This window comes from Mastigoproctus giganteus, chromosome 6 (assembly GCF_048544385.1).
Source record: "Mastigoproctus giganteus isolate SK-2022 chromosome 6, ASM4854438v1, whole genome shotgun sequence".
NCBI lineage: Eukaryota > Metazoa > Arthropoda > Arachnida > Uropygi > Thelyphonidae > Mastigoproctus > Mastigoproctus giganteus.
The window spans coordinates 189,444,607-189,469,200 of NC_143580.1; the positions used below are offsets into that span (position 1 = coordinate 189,444,607).

The following is a 24,594-nucleotide window of genomic DNA, read 5'->3' on the forward strand; positions in this document are numbered from 1 at the left end:
CTTAAAGTTATCTCATCCATGACATGGGGAGCTGATCGCTATACTCTGCTCCATCTATACCGAGCTTTAATAAGATCGCGATTAGATTATGGTGCTCCAGTTTATGATTCCGCTCGAAAGACTCTGTTGGCCTGTCTTGACACAGTACAACATAGTGCGCTCAGGATTGCTCTTGGGGCATACAGGACTTCGCCAATCCAAAGCTTATATATAGAAGCCAATGAACCTCCACTCCACTTTCGGAGAAAGATGCTGCTCCTCAACTACGCAGTTAAAATAAATAGTTTTCCATATCATCCTATCTGGTCACACCTCTATGATCCCCAATGGGTAAGCCTTTTTAGAAATAAACCTCATGAAAACAAACCTACAGGAATCCGCCTACAAGAACTAATTCAGCAGTGGAATATACATTTGACCAATATTCATCAAGAAAGAGAAATCGTGCAACCTCCATGGAAAGCATACATACCTTCATGCGATTATTACTTTCAACATTGGGGGAAACAATCCCTGAACAACGAAACTTTTCAGAAAATACATGCAGCCCACTCCTTAGCAAATGCACAAACTCTGCAAATTTATACTGACGGCTCCAAAAATGACACAGCTGTGGGAGCTGCTGTGGTTCTACCAACATCAACAGTCTCTGTCTCGTTGCCTCAGGAATGCAGTGTTTTCACTGCAGAACTCTATGCCATTAAGATAGGTTTGACTTTCATTGCTGCTAACTCCACACCAAAGACTATAATATATACAGACTCTTTAAGTGCAGTGACAGCGCTCCATGGCAATTCTCGCTCTCCACATCCATTGATAAATCTAATAAAAACTCAAATATTGGATCTTCATAAAAATAAGCAGTGTTACTTTTTGTTGGATCCCAGGGCACACTGGAATACCAGGAAATGAGCATGCAGATAAAGCAGCAAGAAATCCCACTGATAATGACAATATCCAGATTCCTTTCACAGACTATAAATTTATCATTCACCGAATATGCAATGAAAAATGGAGAGAAATTTGGCATAATCAGTTAAATAACAAGTTACGAAATATAAAACAGAATCCGCAGGTATGGAAATCTAGTTTCCGCTCAAACAGGCACGAAGAGGTTGTACTTGCCAGGGCACGTATTGGACATACCCATCTTACGCATCTCTATTTATTGCAAGGAAATAACCCCCCAGTATGCATGCATTGTGATTCACCACTAACTATAAAACATATTCTTATAGAGTGCGATCATTATCAGTCTATCAGATTCGCAACATTTAGATCCCTCCGTAACTTGAACGAATCTCTTGAACTAAGACATATACTTGGAGATAACTCTAATCTATCTGAATTGTTTCACTTTCTGAAACAGATTAATATATATATGCTCTTATAAACTCGCTTTACTGATCTGTACAGTGTCTCTCCACAGAATTAGGCGCAATTTGGTCATAGTAGCCCTTGCGCCAAAAAACAACAACAACAACGAGAAATCTTTGGCAAGGGATGCAAAGAAAAACAGCAAAGAGTTCTTTACTTATGTAAACTATAGAAGGAAGGGGATGAATCAGATTGGTCCACTTGATTTCGATGGGTCAACTGTTGATGATCCTGCTCAGGTAGCTAACAAACTAAATGAATATTTTGCATCGACATTCACACATGAGGAGTTATTCAACGAAGGCAATGCCAGAGGTGTATTCAACTCTGGCAGTAAGCTAGAGAATCTTGTAATAACTGAGAGTAAAGTGGAGGAGAAATTGTTGAAGATAAATACAAGAAAGGCACCTGGGATGGATGGGATCTATCCAGTTATATTAAAGGAGGCAGCAAAGAAAGTAAACAAACCCTTAGCCATAATTGAGAGCTTTCTTGGACTCAGGGGAAGTACCCATGGACTGGAGATGTGCAAATGTGACCCCAATTCACAAAAGAGGATCAAAGACGACTCAAGTAATTATAGACCTGTTAGTTTAACTTCTGTTCCCGGAAAATTAATGGAGGCACTGGTTAAAGAAGCACTGCAGGATCATCTAGACAAGACTTCAGTTATAGCTCAGACACAGCATGGTTTTGTTAAGGGGAAGTCTTGCCTGACCAATTTTATTGGATACTGTGATGCAGTCACAAAAGAACTGGATGCAGGGAATAACTTTGATATTATATACTTGGATCTTAGAAAGGCTTTTGATACTGTTGCACATGGAAGACTGCTGCACAAATTGGAGTAGTGTGGCATTGGAGGCAAATTGCTGCTATGGATAAAGGGGTGGTTGAGGGGGAGAAGACAGAGAGTGGTAATCAATGGACACTGCTCATTGTGGACTAATGTTATTAGTGGAGTCCCTCAGGGTTCAGTATTGGGTCCATTATTGTTTTCTGTATTTATAAATGATATTGATGATGGTATATCAAGCTTAACATCCAAGTTTGCAGACGGTACAAAGGTTGGCAGGGTTGTCAAGGACACTACTGACACTATGCTACTGCAACACGATCTGGAAAGGTTGAGCAGATGGGCTGAGACGTCGCGAATGAAGTTTAACATTGACAAATTTAAAGTACTACATATGGGGAAACAGCAACCCCAGAGCAATGTATCAACTCTGTGGTACTACACTGACAGTGGTAGAAAATGAAAGGGACCTGGGGGTAATTTTGCAGGCAGATATGAAGTTTTCTGAGCAGTGCAGATGGGCTGCAAGAATAGCTCATGGTGTATTGTCAATGATATATAGGAATTTTTCTAGCAGGGATAAGGAGGTGATTATTCCCTTGTAGAAGGCAGTGGTCAGGCTATACCTAGAGTACTGTATACAGGTCTGGAGGCCTCATTTCAAGAAGGATGTAGAGATGCTGGAACGAGTACAGAGAAGGGCAACAAGATTAGTGAATGGAACAAAGGGGTGCTCTTACGAAGAAAGGCTTAAGTTTTGCAAGTTACAGTGTCTGTAGACTAGGCACCAGCGAGGTGATCTGATAGAGGTGTATAAAGCCTTGAATGGTTTGAGCATGCTCAATGCTGATGGGATTCTTCCTCTTGCTCAGAATAATCACCTGAGAGGGCATAAATTCAAATTGAGGAAAGACGGATGTAGGATAGACATGAGGAAATTTGCTTTAGCCAGTGGGTGGTTGGTTGGTGGAACAGACTTCCATCCCTTGTTGTGGAAGTTGATAGCCTAAATAAGTTTAAGCTCAGCTGGACAGGTATTTCGAACGAACAGAGGGGTGAAGTGGAAGTGGTTATTTTTTATTTATTTATTTTTTTTTTTTTGGCTGATGCTGCATAAGCATGCTTTCTTGCATCAAATGCCTCTACTAATGCTAAGTGATTTTTAGAAATATATAAAGGATTAAAGTATATTAGACTATTAGTAGTTGTACAGTTAATAAAATCATGAACTGATTATTATTTTTTATTAAGCCTTCTGGATTACTATTAACTTTGCTGTAGAATTGTGCTTTACTATAGAAGGTCTTATTACATTTGCATTGTAAATTTTCAAATTTGGCATTTAATTAATCTTCATTTAAGGATAATAAAATTCACAGTGAAATTTAATGATTTATAATATCCTTTACATTTTTACTTTTGTTAGTTTATGAGATTTATGAAATGTACTTTATAACAGAATGCATATGCAGACTTCTTTATATAGATATTTTTATTTTTTAGGTTCAATTTCAGGTACATTCTTCACTGACGGCAAAAGAAGATGCTTTAAAATATGTTGAATCTTTGATATTTAGGTTGCTGGGTATGCTTTGTGCTGCCCAGCCACATAATGTACAGGATGTAGAGGAACGTGTTCAAAAAACATTTCCACATCCAATAGACAAATGGGCAATTGGAGATGCCCAGAATGCTATAGAAAAAGGAAAAAAGAAATCTCCACTTGTGTTGCCAGTGGAAAAAATACATCCTTTATTACAGAAGGTAAATATTCTGTTTGTCTGTCTAATCCTTTTTTTTATTTCATATTGAAAATTTGTTTTCTTTACTGTCTTATCAGATTTAAAGATTAATATTTAGAGAATGTTTAATTTTTAAAAATTTTTGAAACATGTAAAGATTAAAATACAGTAAAACTTTGAATTAAAGAATTATATTTGGGTAAAGGCTTTTGAATTAAAGAATTATATTTGAGTAAAGGCTGTCTTCTAAGTTGATGTTTGACTATTAAGCTTGAAAGAAATATATGGTTGCCTGAGTTACTAGAATGTTCTGAAAAATTGCTATACTATAAAAAAAAAAAATAAATAAAAAATATATATATAAAAATACAGTGTTGTATTTTATGCAACTTATTAGTTAGTTGTGTTGGGATAGAAGAATTTGTTTAGCAATGTGAACTGTAACGTTTTTTCAGAGTCTGACTAGCCCTTGAGTATCCTCACTGCACGTTTGAATGACATCCTGCTGATGTCTGACATGCTTAGCAGCCTGATGGAAGATGATGGTAAGGAAAAAAATAATATGTAAAGCTGCATTTCATAATCTGAAGAAAAAATAAAGTTTATGATCATGTGCAGTGACTCTGTGAACTTTGACTTGAAGATAGTATTGTAATTGAAAAACTTTACAGTTTTTCAATTACAATTCTGTTACAATTTTCAATTACAATTCAATTACACTTCACTTGCAAGAGAAAATTTCTTGGCTTGTGCTCTGAACACTTTCTCATAGCATACAAATTTCATTTTGTTTACAGTTTCTTCATAATAGCAGGTACTGTAAACATGAGTTAGATACAATATTTCAGTTTACTTTAATGGTCATAAAAGATAAGAAAATTGATTCTTACAGTATTTCTGATCACCTAATACTGTATTGATAAATGAAAGCAAGTTCTGTCATCTCATTAGCTGTAAGTTAAATTTACATTGTTTGTAGAATATTTTAATTGTTAGAAAATACTATTGGACTCTAATAGTCATATCATTGGATCCTATACAGATGAAATGCCTGATTCAGTGGGTGCTGTCTGTTACGGTATATTTCCTGTACAGGCTTACTTCTCACATTAGTTGTAGTAGTAATGGCAAATGATGCAAAAAAGCAAGCTTATATAGTATCTGCCAAAAAAAAAAAAAAAAATACAGTTCACCCATCTGTGCCCTTCAAGATGTTTAGTTCTGTGAATTTATTCAACCCATTGACTTTTAGAACAACAGATGGAAAGTTGTTCCAACAGTAAACCACCTGCTGGCTGAAGGAAAGCTTCCAGCTTCCACACATCTATCCTGCAACTTTAATTCCTTAACTTCAATTTATGCCCCCTCATTGTGTGCAGTCTCAGCGTGTAAGGTTCCATTAACATTCAGCTTACTCAAAGCATTCAAGGCTTTAAACACTTTGATCAGATCTCCCCTTGGGTACCTGGTCTCGAGATGTTGCAATTTGCAGAACTGAAGCTTTTCTAGGTAAGAGAACCCTTTCGTACCAACTTCATCAAGTTGGTTGCCCTTCTCAGCACCCGTTTTGGCAGTTCTACATCCTTCCTACAGTGAGGCCTCCTGACCTGTATACATTACTCAACAAAACCAGGGGCTCACATCTGGTGAGTATGGACTTGGCACACGCAAGGTCCTGAGCTGGATAGCATCATTCTTCTCTTTCTTGGTGATTCTCTTCTAATTCTAATTCTTATTTTCTCTCTCTCACTGAGGGTAACTCAGATTTGATTTTTTTTTCTATGCAGAAAAAGCCTCAGGCTTTCTTGCACCATATGGCTAATAATAATAAAACCCCCATGAACTGTACTGGCAGCATGTCTGCACTGCTCAGAAAATTTCATGTCTGACTGCACAATTACTTTCTCTACTACACTCAGGGTAATAGAGAATGAATGGTCTTTTTCATTCTCTACTGCTCTGAGTGTAGTACCACACTGTTTGTAAGTTACTCTGGGGTTATTGCTACTCATGTGCAGTACCTTGCGTTTGTTAATGTTAAACTTCAACTGCCATTTCTCAGCGCATCGACCCAATTTTCCTAGGTCTTGTTGCAGTAGTTCACCTTGATGACAGTTTAACCACACTGCCAACCTTTGTATCATCAGCAAACTTAGACATTAAGCCTAATATACCTTCATCAATATTGTTGATGTAGGGAAGTGGAGGCCAGTAGCTTATCAAACTCTACAGGGAATTAAATGATTTTGTAATAAATGAGAGCAAATTGGAGGAAAAATCGCTAAAGTTAAACATAAGAAAGACACATGGAATGGATGGGATTATCCAGTTATATTAAAGGAGGCAGCAATGGAAGTAAGCAGGCCTTTAGCCATGATTATGAGGGCATCCTCGGACTCAGGAGAGGCGCCCACATATTGGAGACGTGTAAAATATCCCCACTTCACAAAGAGGGATCGAAAGGTGATACGAGTAATTACAGACCTGTTAGTTTAACTTCTGCTCCGGGGAAAATAATGGTATCTCTGGTTAAAGAAGCACTACAAGGTCATCTAGACAAGACTGCAGTAATAGTTAAGACACAGCATGGATTTGTTAAAGGGAAGTCTTGTCTGACCAATTTGATTGGATACTATGATGTGGTCACAAAGGAACTGAATGCCAAAAATAATTTTGATATCATATACATGGATTTTAGGAAAGCTTTTGATACTGTTGCACATGGAAGATTGCTGTACAAGTTGGAGCAGTATGGCATTAAGGACAAGTTGTTACAATGGATAAAAGGATGGTTGAACGGGAGAAGACAGGGAATGGTAATCAATGGACACTGCTCTTCATGTACTTGGTGCCATTGTTGTTTTTTGTGTTTATCAATGATATTGATGAAGGTGTATCAGGCTTAATGTCCAAGTTTGCAGATGATATGAAGGTTGGTAGGGTTGTTAATGACAGTAAGGACGGTACACTACTGCAACAGGATCTAGAAAAGTTGAGCAGATGGGCTGAGAGGTGGCAACTGAACTTTAACAGAGAAGGACAATGAGTTAGTGACAAATGCAAAGTATTGCATATGGGTTGCAGTAACTCCAGAGTTACTCAGGTTAGTGGAGAACAAAAAAGACCTGGGGATAATTGTGCAGTCAGATTTGAAGTTTTCTGAGCAGTGCAGGCGGCTCAGAAAACTTCAATTTTCTGAGGCTACAAGAGTAGCTCATGGGTTCTTGCCAATGATATATAGGAATTTTGCTAGCAGAGATAAGGAGGTGACTATTGTCTTTGTATAAGGCAGTGGTCAGGTCACAACTTGAGTATTGCATACAGGTCTGGAGGCCTCATTTTAGGAAAGATGTTTAGCTACTAGAACGAGTACAGGGAATGACAATGAGATTAGTGAGTGGAACAAAGGGTTTCTCACCAAGCTAGCTAAGCTTAAGATCTGCAAATTGCAGGTTCTGGAGACTTGGTACCTGCAAGGTGATCTGATTGAGGTGTATAAGGCCTTCAATGGTGTGATCAAGCTGAATACTGATAGGATTCTTCCTCTTGTTCAGATTCTGGACCGGAGGGGGCATAAATTGAAATTTAGGAAAGACAGTTGTAGAATAGATGTGCAGAAATTTGCCTTTAGTGTGCGAGTGGTTGATTGCTGGAACAAGCTTCCATCTTTCGTTTTGGAAGTTGACAGCTTAAATAAATTCAAGGCCAAACTAGACAATCTTTTGGAGTGAATGGATGGGTGAAATGCAATGGATTTTTTTTATGGTTGATGTTATATACATGGTTGCTTTCTTGCATCATATGCCTCTACTAATGCTAACAATGGACCCAGCACTGAAACTTGGGGAACTCAGCTAATAGCATTAGTCCCTGAAGAGCATTGCCCATTGATAACCATTCTGTCTTTTTCCACTTAACCATCCCTTTATCCATAGCAGTGACCTTTCTGTAATGCTACATGTTCCAGTTTGTACAGCAGTCTTTTATGTGCAGCTGTATCAAAAGCCTTCCTGAAATCCAAGTACAAGTAATCCTTGATTTATGGTTAGGTTCATTCATGGGAGTCAGGTGCAAATGGAATCCTTTATATAATGGAGTTAATGGGAAATCACAGAGTTGGGTTCCTAGCACTAAAAATTTTACCTATTCTTTTCAATACTGAAGTATTTAAAGTTCAGAAATAAACTTTTTAATTTAAAAAAGTGTTTTATTTTTAACCTACATAAATACAGTTACATATAATAAATAAAAACTAAATTTCAAATCATTTTGATATTGAAAAACCAACTAAAAATTCGGCATAATACTCAATTTTTAGTTGGTTTTTGAAGGTCCTGGTTGAGGATCTTCTGCTGAAGGTGCTGGTTGAGGAGGATGGCTTTTTTGAAAAAAGAAACAAGTGTTGATTGCTCGGATTTCTTCCTCCTTTCTTTAAGAATTTCAAAATAATGGGTCAGAGTTGATATGACACCCCTTTTAACTGTGGCACTCCTCTCCCAGCCATGATCAATGTTACAGAGCTCATTAATAAGGGACTCTATACTTGCAAGAATTGGTTGTAGAATCGGTTCAAGGTGTTCATTTGAAAGAGTCTGTGCGTAACTTTTCAAGTGCTCAGTTACATCTTCAATTCTAATTCTGCCTCTTGTGTCAGCCTGCTGATGTTTTTTACAAGATTCTGTTGTGGCTCAAATCCTCTGAAGTCATGCATGAAATCTAGAAGTTTACACCACACTCCATTTAGACAGTTGACAGTCACTTCTTACCAGACTGTGTTAATGTTATTGATGCCCTTTAAGACACCAAACAACCATCAGTATTCTCTGATGGTAATGTTGAACTCCTCTAAAGCTTTTACCATTTCTGGAAATGTTTGCTGTAGGTAATAAGCTTTAAAGGTGGCTATTACCCCCTGATCCATCGGTTGCAAAACTGATGTTGTATTATCTGTGATTGGTTCAGATTGTCCTTGACCACGTGTACAGATCACATGAACATTGCATGACACATATACAGTATGATGCCCACAAATTTTGTTTGATGATTTAAACTTTAAATTTATAAAAAAATCTCAAAAATAAATATTCATGGCCTTGTGGTTAGTGACCGGCAAAAATTGGACCAGTGGAAAATGAGGGCTAACTGTATATGATGTTGAAATTATATTTTGCATCCGGTTCCTTGATCCCTGCATCATAATTACCTATCAGATTGGTTAGCCTTGACAAATCCATGCTGTGATTACAGTATAATTGCATGCCTGTCCAAATGGTTGTGCATTACTTCTTTTCCCAGTGATTCCATTATTTTCTCTGGAACAGATGTTATGCAAACAGGTATGTAATTATTCATGTCACCTTTTGATCCCCCTTTATGAATTAGGGATATATTCACACATTACCAGTCCATAGGAACCTCTCCTAAATCCATGGATGCTCACATAATAATAGCTAAGGGTTTGCTTATCTCCTTTGCTGCCTCCCTTAATATAATTGGATAGATTCCATCTGCCCTAGGTGTGCCTTTTTTATGTCCATTCTCCACAAATTCTCTTGCACTTTCCCTTTGGTTATCACAGAGTCATTTAGCTCCTTATTAGAGTTTGATAAACTTCTTGCATCCCCTTCTTTAACGAATTCTTGATGTGTAAATGTTGATGGAAAATATCTATTCAATTTGTCTGCAACCTGAGCAGGGTCATCAACAGTTAACCCATACACATCAAGTGGCCAAATGTGATTCAACCCCTTGATTCTACTGTTAATAAATGCATAGAAGTCTTTGCTGTTTTTCTTTGCCAAAGACTTCTCCTCATAATCTGCCTTAGCTTGCCTAACCTCCTTTGTGACTTGATTTCAGACTAATTTATAACCACCATAAGCACTTCTGTATCACCTGATAATTTTTTTTGCCTCCATGCACTTCTCACCATGTGTCTCAATAGTTCATCTGATATCCATTTACGGCTAAGCCTTGAACAGTATTTCTTTGTTGGTGTGAAAAGCCTATTTGCTTCTTTGATTACTTCCCTGAAATATTCCTATTTAGAATTGTCGCTAACAATTGCTGTTACCAAGCTGGTGGTAAGAATATCGGTTGGTCCCACTGCACTCAATCTAAAAGCTGTCTGACACCACTGTAGTCACCTGTGCAAAAGCCTTTCCCTTTAACCTTTAGAGTATTTGTCTTTAATTAAATTCCTCATTAGTACACTGTGATTGCTGTCACATAGTGGGTGTTTTACTTGCAGATTCTTAATTCATGAAGAATCTCTGCTGATAACCAGATCGAGTATTGTTGCCTCTCTAACATGCTGCTGTTGAAAACAGTCATCCAAGAAATCTACATAAGTCTTGCTAGTATGTGTGACCAACCCACCATTTCCAGTCAACTTCTGGAAAGTCAAAATCTCCCATTACGAGACATTCTGATTTGCTGGCCTACTCTGTTACCTGTATATGTATCACTGTTATTAGGCCTATAACACACTCCTACTCTCAATTTTGTTTTCCCACTGCTTATATCACACCAAACTGACTCAACATTGCACTCGTCACCCAGGTCAATTGGATGCACTGCCTTAGATTTAATGTTCTAAACAAAGAGCATAACCCCTCTGCTGCTGCTGTTGAAAACTGTCCTTCCTGTATACATTATGCTCCCCATATTCAAATTCAGCATCACTTATGTTTGAGTGACACCGTCTCTCCGCTATTCCTACAATGTGCATTTGATGACTTAATCAGTACTGGTGCCATAAAGCCCACAAACAAACAAACAAACATAATCAGTACTTCAAATTCATCAAATATATTTACAGTGCTCCTAGCATTAGTGTATATGCAAGTATACATGTACATGTTCTTCTCTTAGTTACCCTAACACAGCTCACATATTCATTTGTTCCTTGATGACCGACAGCAGTGCCTGAAATTCCAGTCACCTTGCTTTCCAAGATGCTGTATGCACCAGTAGTAGCAATGCAAGAATCACTTTCACCTCTGCCTACTGCTCTAGTTAAACTATTAAGTCTGTGTTCCCACCAAGCTAGCAGTTTTCATAGCATCAGCAAATATTCTTGCACTCTCTATATTCAAGTGTATTCCAACCCTGTAAAAACAGTTTCTCCTGTTATCAAGCACAGCCCATGCTGTGAAAAATTCTACCCTACAAGCCATTCACATTCTCTCTAGGGCCAAATTGATTGACAAGTCTGTCAACATATACTCTCTCCTGTCATGTCTGGGCAGAATTGCAGACACTTTCAAATTCGGTCTTAACTCACAACTTTTTGCCAACATTCCCCTGTACTTGTTAAGTAAATCTTCTGCTCTACTCTTAATATCATTAGTGCCAACGTGTGACTTGGTTACAGACTAGTAATATCACCTTTTGTGCTCTTAAAAGATATCTGCTCTACAATATCATCTACTTTTGTCCATGGCAGATATACCATGGTCCCATTCCACTTATCCTTCTTGCACAACATATTTTCTGTTTCACTGAGAATAGAATCACTGATAATAACTAGTTCCTGTGGAACCATTGCATTCTGTCTTGAAGATTGCAGCTGTGTTGTCTGATGCACAAGAGTGAGCTCTGTCATTGAGTTGTGCAAGTGGTAATGATTTGGAGAATGAGGGCTTATGTTTTTGGAATCTGTCACGAAAGAATTTTTTCTGTTCAAAATTGTACACTATTTGAATAACCAAAAGATTTGGCAAGCTCTAATTAAGAAGAGCATTCAAAAATTTATATTATTTTTCATGATAAAGTCCTTATAATCAGTGCACTGTGTAATTTTTCCTGCACACATTTAATACCCGTTAAATAAAATTCTGAAACTTGTTCCTCAAAATAGTCAGTTACACCTGGTTTGATTGGATCATCAGCATTTGAAAATCTGTCCTCAAAAGATTAGGTAATAATATTCTTTAATGGGATACCAAACAGCTCTACATTTGTGAATAGGTACATTATTGAGAAAGTTAAATTCTTCTTAGTTATTAGTAATGGCAGAATGATGCACGGAAGTAAACTTAATGAACCAAAAAAAAAAAAAAAAGCCCCCATCGAGTTCATTTCTAATAAGTTGACTGAACCTTTTTTAAATTTATTCAAACTGAACATATCCACAACACCAGATGGGAGTTTTTTCCAACAATTGACTATCATTTAACCACAGGGGCTTACATCTGGTGAGTATGGGCTTGGCTCACCCAGGACCCTGAGCTGGATATCATCATTCTTCTCCTTTTTGGTGATTCCCTCCTACTTCTCTCTCTCTCTCTCTCTCTCTCTCTCTCTCTCTCTCTCTCTCTCTCTCTCTCTCTCTCTCTCTCTCTCTCTCTCTCTCTCTCTCTCTCTCTCTACATTGTATCAAACATGTTAAAATGTGTTTAATGATTTTGCTAATAGAAAAAAAAAAGTCAAAAAAAGAATTTATCTTAGAAATGTGTCTTTCAAACTTAGTTTGTAGATTTTATTGTTGGAATAAAATTGTTCAATTCTATTTGAATTTTATTTTTCATGTCCTTGTTTTTTGTGTTAGGTACTTAAAGTGGCTTTGGGCATTAAAATGTCTAATGCAAAAAAGATGGTTCTTCCCTTAGGTCTTTTTCCTTCTCTGCTACCTTTAGTGTAGTATCACCACCAATTGGTATTTTGTTGTGGTATTATTACTATCCATATGCTGCATTTTGCAATTAACAATGTTAAAAATAACTTGTCACGGCTCAGCCCATCCACCCAAATTTTCTAAGTTTTATTGCAGTAGTACACCTTGAGTCTTGTTGTTAATCACTCTGAAACTCAATTGGGACCTTTCAGCCCTTCTGTTTAATTTATCCAGGTCTTGTTGGAATGCTCTGCTCTGATTGCTGTTATTAACTGCTCTGCCCATGCTTGTATCACAGCAAACAGACATTAAATTTGACTTCATCAATATCATTAAGAAATATAGTAAGAGTAATAATGTTCATCGTATAGTTCAAGAAATCCACAGGCTTTTGCTGCACTGTCAACCCCCCCCATACATGTAACTATTCAGTTGACCTTTGAATTATTCAAACTGTCAGCTTCAACTACCTGCGAGGGCAACTTGTTCCAACAATGAACAACTCGCTGGCTAAAAGAAAACTTCCTACCTACAATCTAATCTAAACCTCAACCCCTGTAATTTGAATTTATGATTCCTAATTCTGGAATTCTTTATAATAGTGAGAATTCCACCTTCATCCATTTTACTAACCCCTCTCAGAGCCTTATAAACCTCAAGCGACTCTACCAGTCTTTGACGTTGCAAGTTTTGATATCATGCCTTCCACCCTTTGTCAATGTCATTTATGAAAATGGGAAGCAACAGTGGTCCAAGGACCGATCCTTGGGGACTCCACTCCTGATGTTACACCAATCTGAAGAATATCCATTAATCAAAACCCTCTTCCTTCTGTTCTGCAGCAACTCAGAAATCCATCTTAGAATATTTCTGTAATCTCAACCTGTTCCAGCTTATGCAGTAATCTTTCACGAGGAACCGAGGCAGATGCTTTGCTAAAATCCAAATAAACCACGTTGAAATTGTTCCCTACATCCAGCTCACAAGTAACTGTGTTAAAATAGCCTACAAAATTAGTTAAACATGATTTTCCCTTAACAAAACAATGTGCGTGTCTTTCAGAATGCCATGTCTACCTAAATGTCCCTGAATTGCACTCTTAATCGTTGGCTCTAAGATTTTCCCTGCCACTGGTCAGACTAACCAGTCTGTAGTTACCAACTTCGCTCTTAGATGTATTGGCGATGCATTGGCACTTCTCCAATCCAAAGGAATTCCCCCCCCTCCAAGTCCAAAGATGCCCTCATAAACCTCAATTGTTCAATACACTCACTGGTGGTCTCCCTGAAAATTATCAGGGAGACCACCAGTGGTCTCCCTGATATATAGAAACCAATAAGGGGCATTGAGCTAAACCCTAGAACCTTGAATGACTCTGCTAGTAACATTAGTCCAAGAAGAACAGTAGCTATTAATAACCACTCTCTGCCTCCTACCACTCAGCTGTGTTTTATCCATAATAGTAACTTACTTCAAGGTCATATTGTTTTGTTCTAATTTGCACAGCAGTCTATCTAAATCAATTTTTTGTATCCACTCCCTTTGTAACTGTCATAGTACAGTGATGGCCAGCTTTATATTGGCTGAGAGCCAAGGTGTAATAATAAAATTATCAATGGGCCTTAACAACTGCATAACATTTTTTTCTATCCTAATATCTTAGAAGTGGGAATAAAAAAGAAGGTTGTGAAAATTTTTTGTTTGAAGTTTAATATTTATTGCAATAGACTTGAGATTAAATATATCAAAAAGGTTATCAATTTAAGTTATTTTTAATGAGAACATTGTGGTATCTGAAAACTAGTTACAAGAGATTTGAAGTCTATTTCTATTTTGGATGGTGCAACTCGGAGGATGTGCGACAATGCAGAGTCAGCCAGTTGATTTCTCGTATTGGATTTTGTATGCTTCATGGCAAAAAATATAACCTCACAGAGGATGTAGATACTTCCAAAAATAGAGCACAGTCTTAGGGCTCAGTTTCTTAGTAGTGGGTAATGTTCTCGAGAAAGCATTTTCCAGAACTCCGGCCACTTGGTCCTGTTAGGTTGTTGAGGGATGGGTCATACTGGAGTTCACACAACTCTAATTGCAGTTCTGTCAGCTGACATTTCACTCTGCACTTCAAAAGGTTATTGAAAAGTTCCATTTCTGGATGAAAGGTTTCAAAATCTTGAAATCGACATCAAATTCTGAAATCAGTAGCTCAATATGTTCTGTGTACTTCATAAAGTGAAGCTAGCCTCTTCCTAGGCTAGCTTTTTACAACCTGGGAAATGGAACAGGTCATTCTTTTCCAATGCAAATTTAAATAGGTTGATTTTTTTTTTTTTTTTGAAGCTGTCAACATATGGAAAATTGTCTGCTTTTTCCCCTGAAGCTGTAAATTCATGACATTTAAATGTTGTATAATATCTATGAGAAATGTTAAGTCCTGTAGGAAGTCAGCATCTTGAAGTTTGTGTTGGTGATTAAATGAGTGTGGAACCTGGGAAGACAGTTATTTTGTGTCTAAATTCATAAAATCTTACTAAACATTTTCCCTGATTAAGCCATCTAACTTCTGCATGCAACAACAGATCCCTGTAAGCAGAGTCCAGTTCTTTTAAATAAGTAAGGAACTTCCTGTGAGCAAGGGAGCTGTTCCCTATTCTAATCAAAAATGTGATTTCTGTCAAACGCATTAACTTTGTTTTGCCTTAAAAGTCCAATAAAACTAGTACCAGTCCCAATCATGCCCTTAGCACCATAAGTAACTACAGCAGCCAACTTTTCAAACCCACAGTACTCCTCCACTGCACTCTGAACTGCAGAAAATGTCCTCTTCTTTAGTTGAGCCATGCAAAGAATAAACTTTTAATAATTCTTCTAAAACAGTAAAGATTTCATGAATTGTTTTGATGAAAACTAACAGCTGACTGGAGTCTGTTATGTCTGTACAGTCAGTCCTCATCTAGTATACCATGCTAGATTGAACACACATTTGTAACCAAAACATTACCAAACAATAAATAATCATTGTAAAATATGTAAGTATTTTATTACGATTTTTACATAATAAAATATTGCTAATGCTTTTATCATAAGCAAACTTGTTCCTGATGTCTTCTTTGTTTGATCTTCTATCCAAACTGATAACAGATGTTCCATCTCTTCCAGTTTGTCTAATGTCTTGATCTAATGTTTTTTCTAATGTCATAGCCTTGATATAATGTTTTTTGTTAGACTGAGTTTTTCCTGCTATAAAAGGTGCTTTTATTTTCTCTGCATTCTTTCTAATTGTTCTCAGTAGTTAGGTTATGTTATTTCCTAACCTAACCTTTAAGGTTAAGGCAGGAAATGAAGTTTCCTAACTTTGTCTGTCATGCCAACATGTCAATTAATATATCATTTTCGACTTTTACTGCCATCACTGATAACATGCACCATCTGTTTACCGAGAATGCAGGGAGAAACTGTGGTAGTGGCAAACCAGTTTGTCCAGCAAGTTTTCCATAGTTTGCTGTGGTTCTCGTGTTGTCGTTCTTTACCTTAGCCGCTTTTCTTTTTCTCTCTGAACCTGCAGTATCTTTACCAACACACTTCCTTTTCACACCGTTTTCAAGTATTTCACTCATTTTTAGGGAATAAAGCACAATTATACTATAAAAAGAACTAAAATGAGGAGGCATGTTTGATACACACACACACAAAGTAGTGCACATGTAGCAACTGAGTAAACAATGCAGTAAGTGTTGTGTTCAGCTGTTGTGATTCCGCCACATTCTACTGCCATTTCTTGTAAATGCAAAGCCGAATCGTGCATAAGCGAATCTTGTGTGTGTTACATGTGACATTGTTCCCCTATTATAAATCGTGTATGTTTGAATTCGTGTAGTTTAAATGCATATTATATGAGGACTGACTGTACTTTCATCAATATCTAGTGAAAAATATAGTCTCCATTAACAGCTTTCAGTTTACCAGACAAATGTTTACTGATATCTTTTTGTAACAGTTTATTTCGAAAGGGGTACAGACTGAAATTCTCTGGCCACCCTTTCTTCACTAAATGACTCTGTCATTTTAACAGCACACTGTTTTTGATGAATTCACCATCCGTGAATGGTTATTTGGCCTTAGAAAGATAAAGATGTATAGGACCTAATGATATAGGAAGCCAAAACTGCTGGTTTTTGTATTTTTGTTACGTTGCTGAATATACTTTTTTTGTGTAATTTTTCTTAGCTGTTTAACCATGATTTTTCCAGACTTGCAGAAATGTTTCTTGTAGTTTTGCATTAGTTGTGTAACTCTTAAGGTTATATTCTTTCAAAATGGCTAACACTTGGAGGCAAACTAGGCATGTGCCTAGGGCCTGTACTCTGAGGGGGACCCCCCATAAATGGCAATGGCCAAAATTGTAATGTGTGACATTGTAGGAGCTACAGTGGGGTCCCAAAGGAGTGTTGCCAATTGCATTGTCGACATTTTAGTAACTACAAAGTGTGAAGCGATATGATAAAAGTATGTTTGTGTAGATTGTTTGTCTTATTTTTCACTTCCTCAAGACTCTGCAAACTTCTTTTGCAACCCCCAATGGCATCGGGAGGATAGTTCAAATAGCCTTGAAACGGCTATTTGGCTGGGTGGTGGTATCCTTGAGAATAAGTAACAATGTCTTCTCCATTGGTGAAGTGCTACTTATTCGAGGTAGTGAAATATCATGGCAACTCATGGAAAGGAAATTACGACAGCTTAAGATGCTACATGACATCTATTAATTGGGTAGATATCTCACAGAGAGTGAATACAGTTGAATTATGGTATACCTTTAAAACATTAATCACATAAGCCTTGAATGCTTACATACCATTAAAAAATATTCCACGAGGAAAATTCCAAGTTGGATGAATGAGGAAGTTGCCAGATTACTTGAGCAGAAAAAGATGGCATGGAAAAGTTACAGAGCAATAAAAAGTACTGAAGCCTATAACAACTACAAATTGATCTGTAAAAGGTTAGGCTGGCAAAGGCAGATTATGAGAATTTGTTGGCAAAGAGAGCAAAGAAGTGGGATAAGGAATTCTTCATATATATAAATGCAAAGAAGAGAAGGACAAACCAGATTGGACCCTTATGTAATGTATGTGTGGGATAGTATTAGATACCCCAGCTGGGTATCTGGCTCCTGACCACTCGGTTACGCAGGCCGAGTGGTCAGGAGCGGGAGTGCAATAGCACACACTCTTTGAGTAGACCGGGGTTCAAGCCCCTGACTGCTAAATACAGTTGATCTGCTAACCTGCACTGGACCAGCGTGGCAGATTATGGTCCATTTCCCTCAGCATGAATTGTTGAGGAGGCTTCCATCCTGCAGTGGGTTGATAATGGCTGCAGTTTACCTTTTTTTTTTTTTTAACCCCAGCTGAAGTTGCAGATGAACTCAACAGTTACTTTGCATCTATATTTACAGAAGAAAAACCCTTTATGTCAATGAGAAATTATGGGAGTGAAGTTGAAAATATTGTAATTAATGATGTTGAAATTTCACATTTATTTAATGAAAAAACTTTCGAGCCTACAGGCCAGTAAGGCTCCTGGGGTTGATGATATATATACCTTATAATCTTAAGGGAGGCGGCAAGTGAATGCATTGAACCATTGAGGCTAATTTTGAGAGAATCACTGGACTTGAGAGTGATTCTTTGGATTGGAAAAGTGCCATTATATCTCCCATACATAAGGGAAGTTCTAAGAGTAAATTGGGAAATTACCGGCCATTCAGTCTAACTTCAGTAGAAGAGAAGATCAAGGTGTAATTCAGGATCATTTAGATAGAAATGGAATTCCGAAGGATAGTCAACATGGTTTTGTAAAGGGAAAATCATTTAACTAATCTGGTTAGCTATTTTGACAGGGTCACTCAAGAGCTGGACTTAGGGAATAATTTTGACATTGTTTATTTGGATTTCAGCAAAGTATTTGACTCAGTCCCACATAAGCGGTTACTTTATAAGCTGGAACAGGTTAGAATCACAAGGGAAATCCTTAGATGGATGGCTTAAGGGCAGGAGGCAGAGGGTTGTGATAAATGGTTATTCCTCAGATTGGGTTGATGTAAGAAGTGGGGTTCCCCAAGGAGCAGTATTAAGACCACTGTTGTTTTCGATTTTCATAAATGACATCAGTGAAGGGATAGAGGTCATGATGTCTAAATTTGTAGATGATGTAAAGATTGGTAGAGTAGTTAATGATCACCGCCACAGAGCTTCTTCAGTGTGACCTAGATAGACTTCAGGAATGGTCAGAAAAATGGCAGCTATGCTTTGATCTGGCAACGTGTAAGGTATTGCACCTGGGCAACAGTAACCTCAAAATAACTTATACACTTAGTGGAGTTGAATTAAAGCTGGTAGTGGAGGAAAGGGATTTGCGTATTACGATATGGTCAGGCATAAAGTTCTCTAAGCATTGTAGACTGGTTGCAAGGAAGGCCCATAGTGTCCTGGAGGTGATTTATTAAACAATTGTGAGTAGAGATAAGGACGTCATAATCCCATTATATAAGGCTATTGTTAGACCACACTTGGAATACTCTGTTCAAGTATGGAGACTGCACCTAATGAAAGACATTGTCCTTCTTGAAAGGGTCCAAAGACTGCTAACTTGCCTGGTAAGATCGGTGAAAAGGTGTCCAAATGAGGCAAGGAACGACTTTGAATATGTGGGTTGCAGAGCTTGGAAACTAGACACCCTGTGATTTTTTTTTTTTATTTCCAAAGTTAAAGAAGGAGCTGCAAGAAAAACATTTTCAGTCATCAGAAGAAGTAGTAAAGACATTGGAGGGGTTTCTCAAATGCATTTCAGTTTAAACCAGTGTTTTTGAAGAATGGCAGAAACATTGGAGTAAGTGCATTTCATCAAATGGGGAATACTTTGAAAAGGACCAGTAAAATATGGATGATTAATAAAAGTATGTTGTGAAAAAAAAATTGTGATCATTCATATGAAGGTTTATTAAACAGCCCTTACACAAAGGAGTCAAATGTTTCATGGTATTTTCTTACCATGAAATATTTGACCACAGAAACCATTAACTGCTTCTGTAATCGTGAGAGAAGATTGTAATTACAGAAACAGTATCATCATCACAAAACAAGTGGTAAGAAAATACCATGAAATGTTTGCCTCCATTATGTACATATTTCTAAATTGGAAATAAACATAATCAAGCCAATGTAGATTTCAGTGCTTTACTTACACACAGTTTACTTAGCCTTAGCATACAATGCAAGAAAGCAAGCTTATCCAGCATCAGCCCAAAAAAAAACCACCTCTCCCATTTTATTATTATTATTATTATTAGCTATATGGTGCAAGGAAGTCTGAGGCTTATGCTGTACCAGCCAAAAAAAAAAAAAAAAAAAAAATTCCCCGGTTACCCTGAGAGAGAGAGAGAGAGAGAAGTAAAAGGGAATCACCAAGAAGAGAAGAATTTTACCCCTCTGTTCATTCCAAATACCTGTCCAGCTCAGCCTTACATTTATTTAGGCTATCACCTTCCACAACAAAAGATGGAAGTATGTTCCACCAATTAGCTACCCACTGGCTAAAGGCAAACTTCCACAGGTCTATCCTACAACTGTCTTTCCTCATTTGAATTTATGCCCTCTCAAGTGATTGTTCTGAGCAAGAGGAAGAATCCCATCAGCATTAAGCATGCACAAACCATTCAAGCCTTTGTACACCTCTATCAGATCACCCCGCTGGTGCCTAGTCTCCAGACACTGTAATTTGCAAAACTTAAGCCTTTCATCGTAAGAGCACCCCTTTGTTCCATTCACTAATCTTGTTGCCCTTCTCTGTACTCGTTCCAGCAGCTCTACATCCTTCTTGAAATGAGGCCTCCAGACCTGTATACAGTACTCTAGGTGTGGCCTGACCATTGCCTTATACAAGGGAATAATCACCTCCTTATCCCTGCTAGAAAAATTCCTATATATCATTGACAATACACCATGAGCTACTCTTGTAGCCCGTCTGCACTGCTCAGAGAACTTCATATCTGCCTGCACAACCACCCCCAGGTCCCTTTCATTCTCTACCACTGGCAGTGTAGTACCACAGAGTTGATACGTTGCTCTGGGGTTGCTGTTTCCCATGTGTAGTACTTTACATTTGTCAATGTTAAACTTCATTTGCCACCTCTCAGCCCATCTGCTCAACCTTTCCAGATCCTGTTGCAGCAGCATAGTTTCAGTAGTGTCCTTGACAACCCTGCCAACCTTCGTAACGTCTGCAAACTTGGACAGTAAGCCTGATATACCATCATCAGTATCATTTATAAATGCAGTAAACAACAATGGACCCAACACTGAACCCTGAGGGACTCCACTAATAACATTAGTCCACGAAGAGCAGTGTCCATTGATTATCACTCTGTCTTCTCCCACCCAACCACCCCTTTATCAATAGCAGCAATTTGCCTCCAGTGCCACACTGTTCCAATTTGTGCAGCAGTCTTCCATGTGCAATAGTATCAAAAGCCTTTCTAAGATCCAAATATACGATATCAGAGTTATTCTCTGCATCCAGTTCCTTTGTGACCACATCATAGTATCCAATCAAATTGGTCAGACAAGACTTCCCCTTAACAAAACCATGCTGTGTCCGAGCTATAACTGAAGTCTTGTCTAGATAATATTGCAGTGCTTCTTTAACCAGTGCTACATTAATTTCCCTGGAACAGAAGTTAAACTAACAGGTCTATAATTACTTTTGTCGCCCTTTGATCCTCTGTGAATTGGGGTCACATTTCCACATCTACAGTCCATGAGTACCTCCTCTGAGTCCATGGTAGCTCTCATAATTATGGTTATGGGTTCGCTTACTTTCTTTGCTGCCTCCATTAATATAACTGGATAGATGCCATCCACCCCGGTTCCTTTTTTATGTTCATCTTCCAACAATTTCGGCCCCGAGTGCCAAGCGTAGTGATTCTATCAGATCACCCCGCTGGTGCCTAGTCTCCAGACACTGTAATTTGCAAAACTTAAGCCTTTCATCGTAAGAGCACCCCTTTGTTCCATTCACTAATCTTGTTGCCCTTCTCTGTACTCGTTCCAGCAGCTCTACATCCTTCTTGAAATGAGGCCTCCAGACCTGTATACAGTACTCTAGGTGTGGCCTGACCATTGCCTTATACAAGGGAATAATCACCTCCTTATCCCTGCTAGAAAAATTCCTATATATCATTGACAATACACCATGAGCTACTCTTGTAGCCCGTCTGCACTGCTCAGAGAACTTCATATCTGCCTGCACAACCACCCCCAGGTCCCTTTCATTCTCTACCACTGGCAGTGTAGTACCACAGAGTTGATACGTTGCTCTGGGGTTGCTGTTTCCCATGTGTAGTACTTTACATTTGTCAATGTTAAACTTCATTTGCCACCTCTCAGCCCATCTGCTCAACCTTTCCAGATCCTGTTGCAGCAGCATAGTTTCAGTAGTGTCCTTGACAACCCTGCCAACCTTCGTAACGTCTGCAAACTTGGACAGTAAGCCTGATATACCATCATCAGTATCATTTATAAATGCAGTAAACAACAATGGACCCAACACTGAACCCTGAGGGACTCCACTAATAACATTAGTCCACGAAGAGCAGTGTCCATTGATTATCACTCTGTCTTCTCCCACCCAACCACCCCTTTATCAATAGCAGCAATTTGCCTCCAGTGCCACACTGTTCCAATTTGTGCAGCAGTCTTCCATGTGCAATAGTATCAAAAGCCTTTCTAAGATCCAAATATACGATATCAGAGTTATTCTCTGCATCCAGTTCCTTTGTGACCACATCATAGTATCCAATCAAATTGGTCAGACAAGACTTCCCCTTAACAAAACCATGCTGTGTCCGAGCTATAACTGAAGTCTTGTCTAGATAATATTGCAGTGCTTCTTTAACCAGTGCTACATTAATTTCCCTGGAACAGAAGTTAAACTAACAGGTCTATAATTACTTTTGTCGCCCTTTGATCCTCTGTGAATTGGGGTCACATTTCCACATCTACAGTCCATGAGTACCTCCTCTGAGTCCATGGTAGCTCTCATAATTATGGTTATGGGTTCGCTTACTTTCTTTGCTGCCTCCATTAATATAACTGGATAGATGCCATCCACCCCGGTTCCTTTTTTATGTTCATCTTCCAACAATTTCGGCCCCGAGTGCCAAGCGTAGTGATTCGAGCGACCTTTCAGCGAATTTTCTAGCGTGCCAGTTATTATAAAGAGCTTATTTTTTGTGTGAGTTTTTGCAGTCTCCTTAAACTCCTACTGTATATATTAATAACATTTAGCACATTAAAACTTACTAATACAGAAAGGAAAGTCACCTTTCTTTATATTAATCACTTACTAACCTATTTTTTTTTTTCCGCTTGGTCACTAGGTGGCACCGCTCCTGCCTCCACGTGGCGGGGCTGGAAACCTGGGAGGAAAAGCTCTCACTCCCAGGGCGAAAAGGAGCAAACAGCATGGATTCTGACAACAAAATCACAAAATCCTCTAACATGGCCCAATCAACTCAAGAACATGAAGAAATTTGTACAAACATGGCCAAAAGGCAAAAAACCGATATATATATATATATATATATATATATATATATAAGATACCCGCTCCAAAGTATCTCATCATTCATTCTACGGGTGAACAGTCCACTGGAAAATTATCCCCTTTCGTGATACAAAAATGTCTGGAAAGCATAGCTGGAACTCCAAAAGCAGTAAAAAGATTAAAATCAGGCGACCTATTAATTGAGACAGCCAATTTACGACAGTCAGAGCAACTAATGAAAACGTCCACTTTTGGAGGAATCCCAGTATCCATTACACCCCATAATACTTTAAACACCTCGAAAGGAGTAATCTCTGAATGGGATCGCCTCAGTATAACAGAAGAAGAAATATTACAAGAAATGAAAACCCAGGGAGTCATTCATGTTAAAAGAATAACGGTCAAAAAAGAAGGAATAATCATCCAGACCAGAAATATCATTTTAACCTTCAACACTCCAAGTCCACCACAGCACGTGAAAGCAGGATACTTGCTTTGTCAAATCCGACCCTACATACCAAATCCTATTCGATGCTTTAAATGTCAAAAATACGGACATTCACAAACAACATGCAGAGGAACAGCAATATGTGCCAAATGTGGTTCCCGAGAACACACCAATCAAGAATGCACAACCGAGCACCCTAAATGCCCAAACTGTGGTGGAAGCCACACTGCCTACTCTCGAGAATGCGAAAGATGGAAACAGGAAAGGAAAATCCAAAGATACAAAGCAGAACACAAAGTTACATACCAGGAAGCCAGAAAGACGATACAACCAGCCAACACAAGGAAACCTACCTATGCACAGATAGCTCAAGTAGTGCAAATAACCCAGAACCAACAAACAACAGGATCACAAACCGATGTTACAATAGCACCAAATGAATCGTTGTCAGACTGGGCACGCAAATGGCTCATGCCCCCAAAACAGCAGAAACGAGAACAGGCGGCAAACACCCCTATCTCAGTTCCACCAACAGTATTTTCACCACCGCAGGGAAAAACCAAAGAAGATACCTCAATAATAATGCACCATGCTGCTGAACAAATGGACACAGCAGGAAAAACACAACAAGAAGAACCCGTTCTAGAAATATTTGCCGAGGAAGATATGGACACTGGAAAGCCATATTTCCCTAAAAAAGACAAATCACGGACAGAAAAATTTAAAACAGTAACGAGAAAACAACCAGAAAACTCATCTAAAACAAAACAATGAGTAGTACTTTTATTCAATGGAATTGCCGAGGTTTCCGCAAGAATATTGACGATGTTCGTGATTTAATTTCTCAATATCACCCGATATGTTTCTGCTTACAAGAAACGTATCTAAAACCTGACGATGCAATCTTAATCAAGAATTACAGTATACATAGACGAGACCGAATAAATAATTCTATAGCCCATGGAGGAGTAGCAATCCTTGTCAACTCTCACATACCAGTCCAAGCAGTCCA

General features: G+C 38.3%; 1 protein-coding gene across 2 annotated transcripts in view; it reads left to right on the plus strand.

Moving 5' to 3' along the window:
* Sos (Son of sevenless guanine nucleotide exchange factor) overlaps nucleotides 1–24,594 on the plus strand; it is a 669,490-nt gene that overhangs the window by 34,502 nt on the left and 610,394 nt on the right. The window contains exon 2 of one of the 2 annotated variants that reach the window (XM_090376631.1): nucleotides 3,677–3,937. In XM_090376631.1, coding sequence (XP_090232757.1) covers nucleotides 3,677–3,937 — 261 coding nt within the window. The remainder of the gene's footprint in view (nucleotides 1–3,676; nucleotides 3,938–24,594) is intronic. The other variant, XM_090376632.1, reaches the window with a different exon arrangement.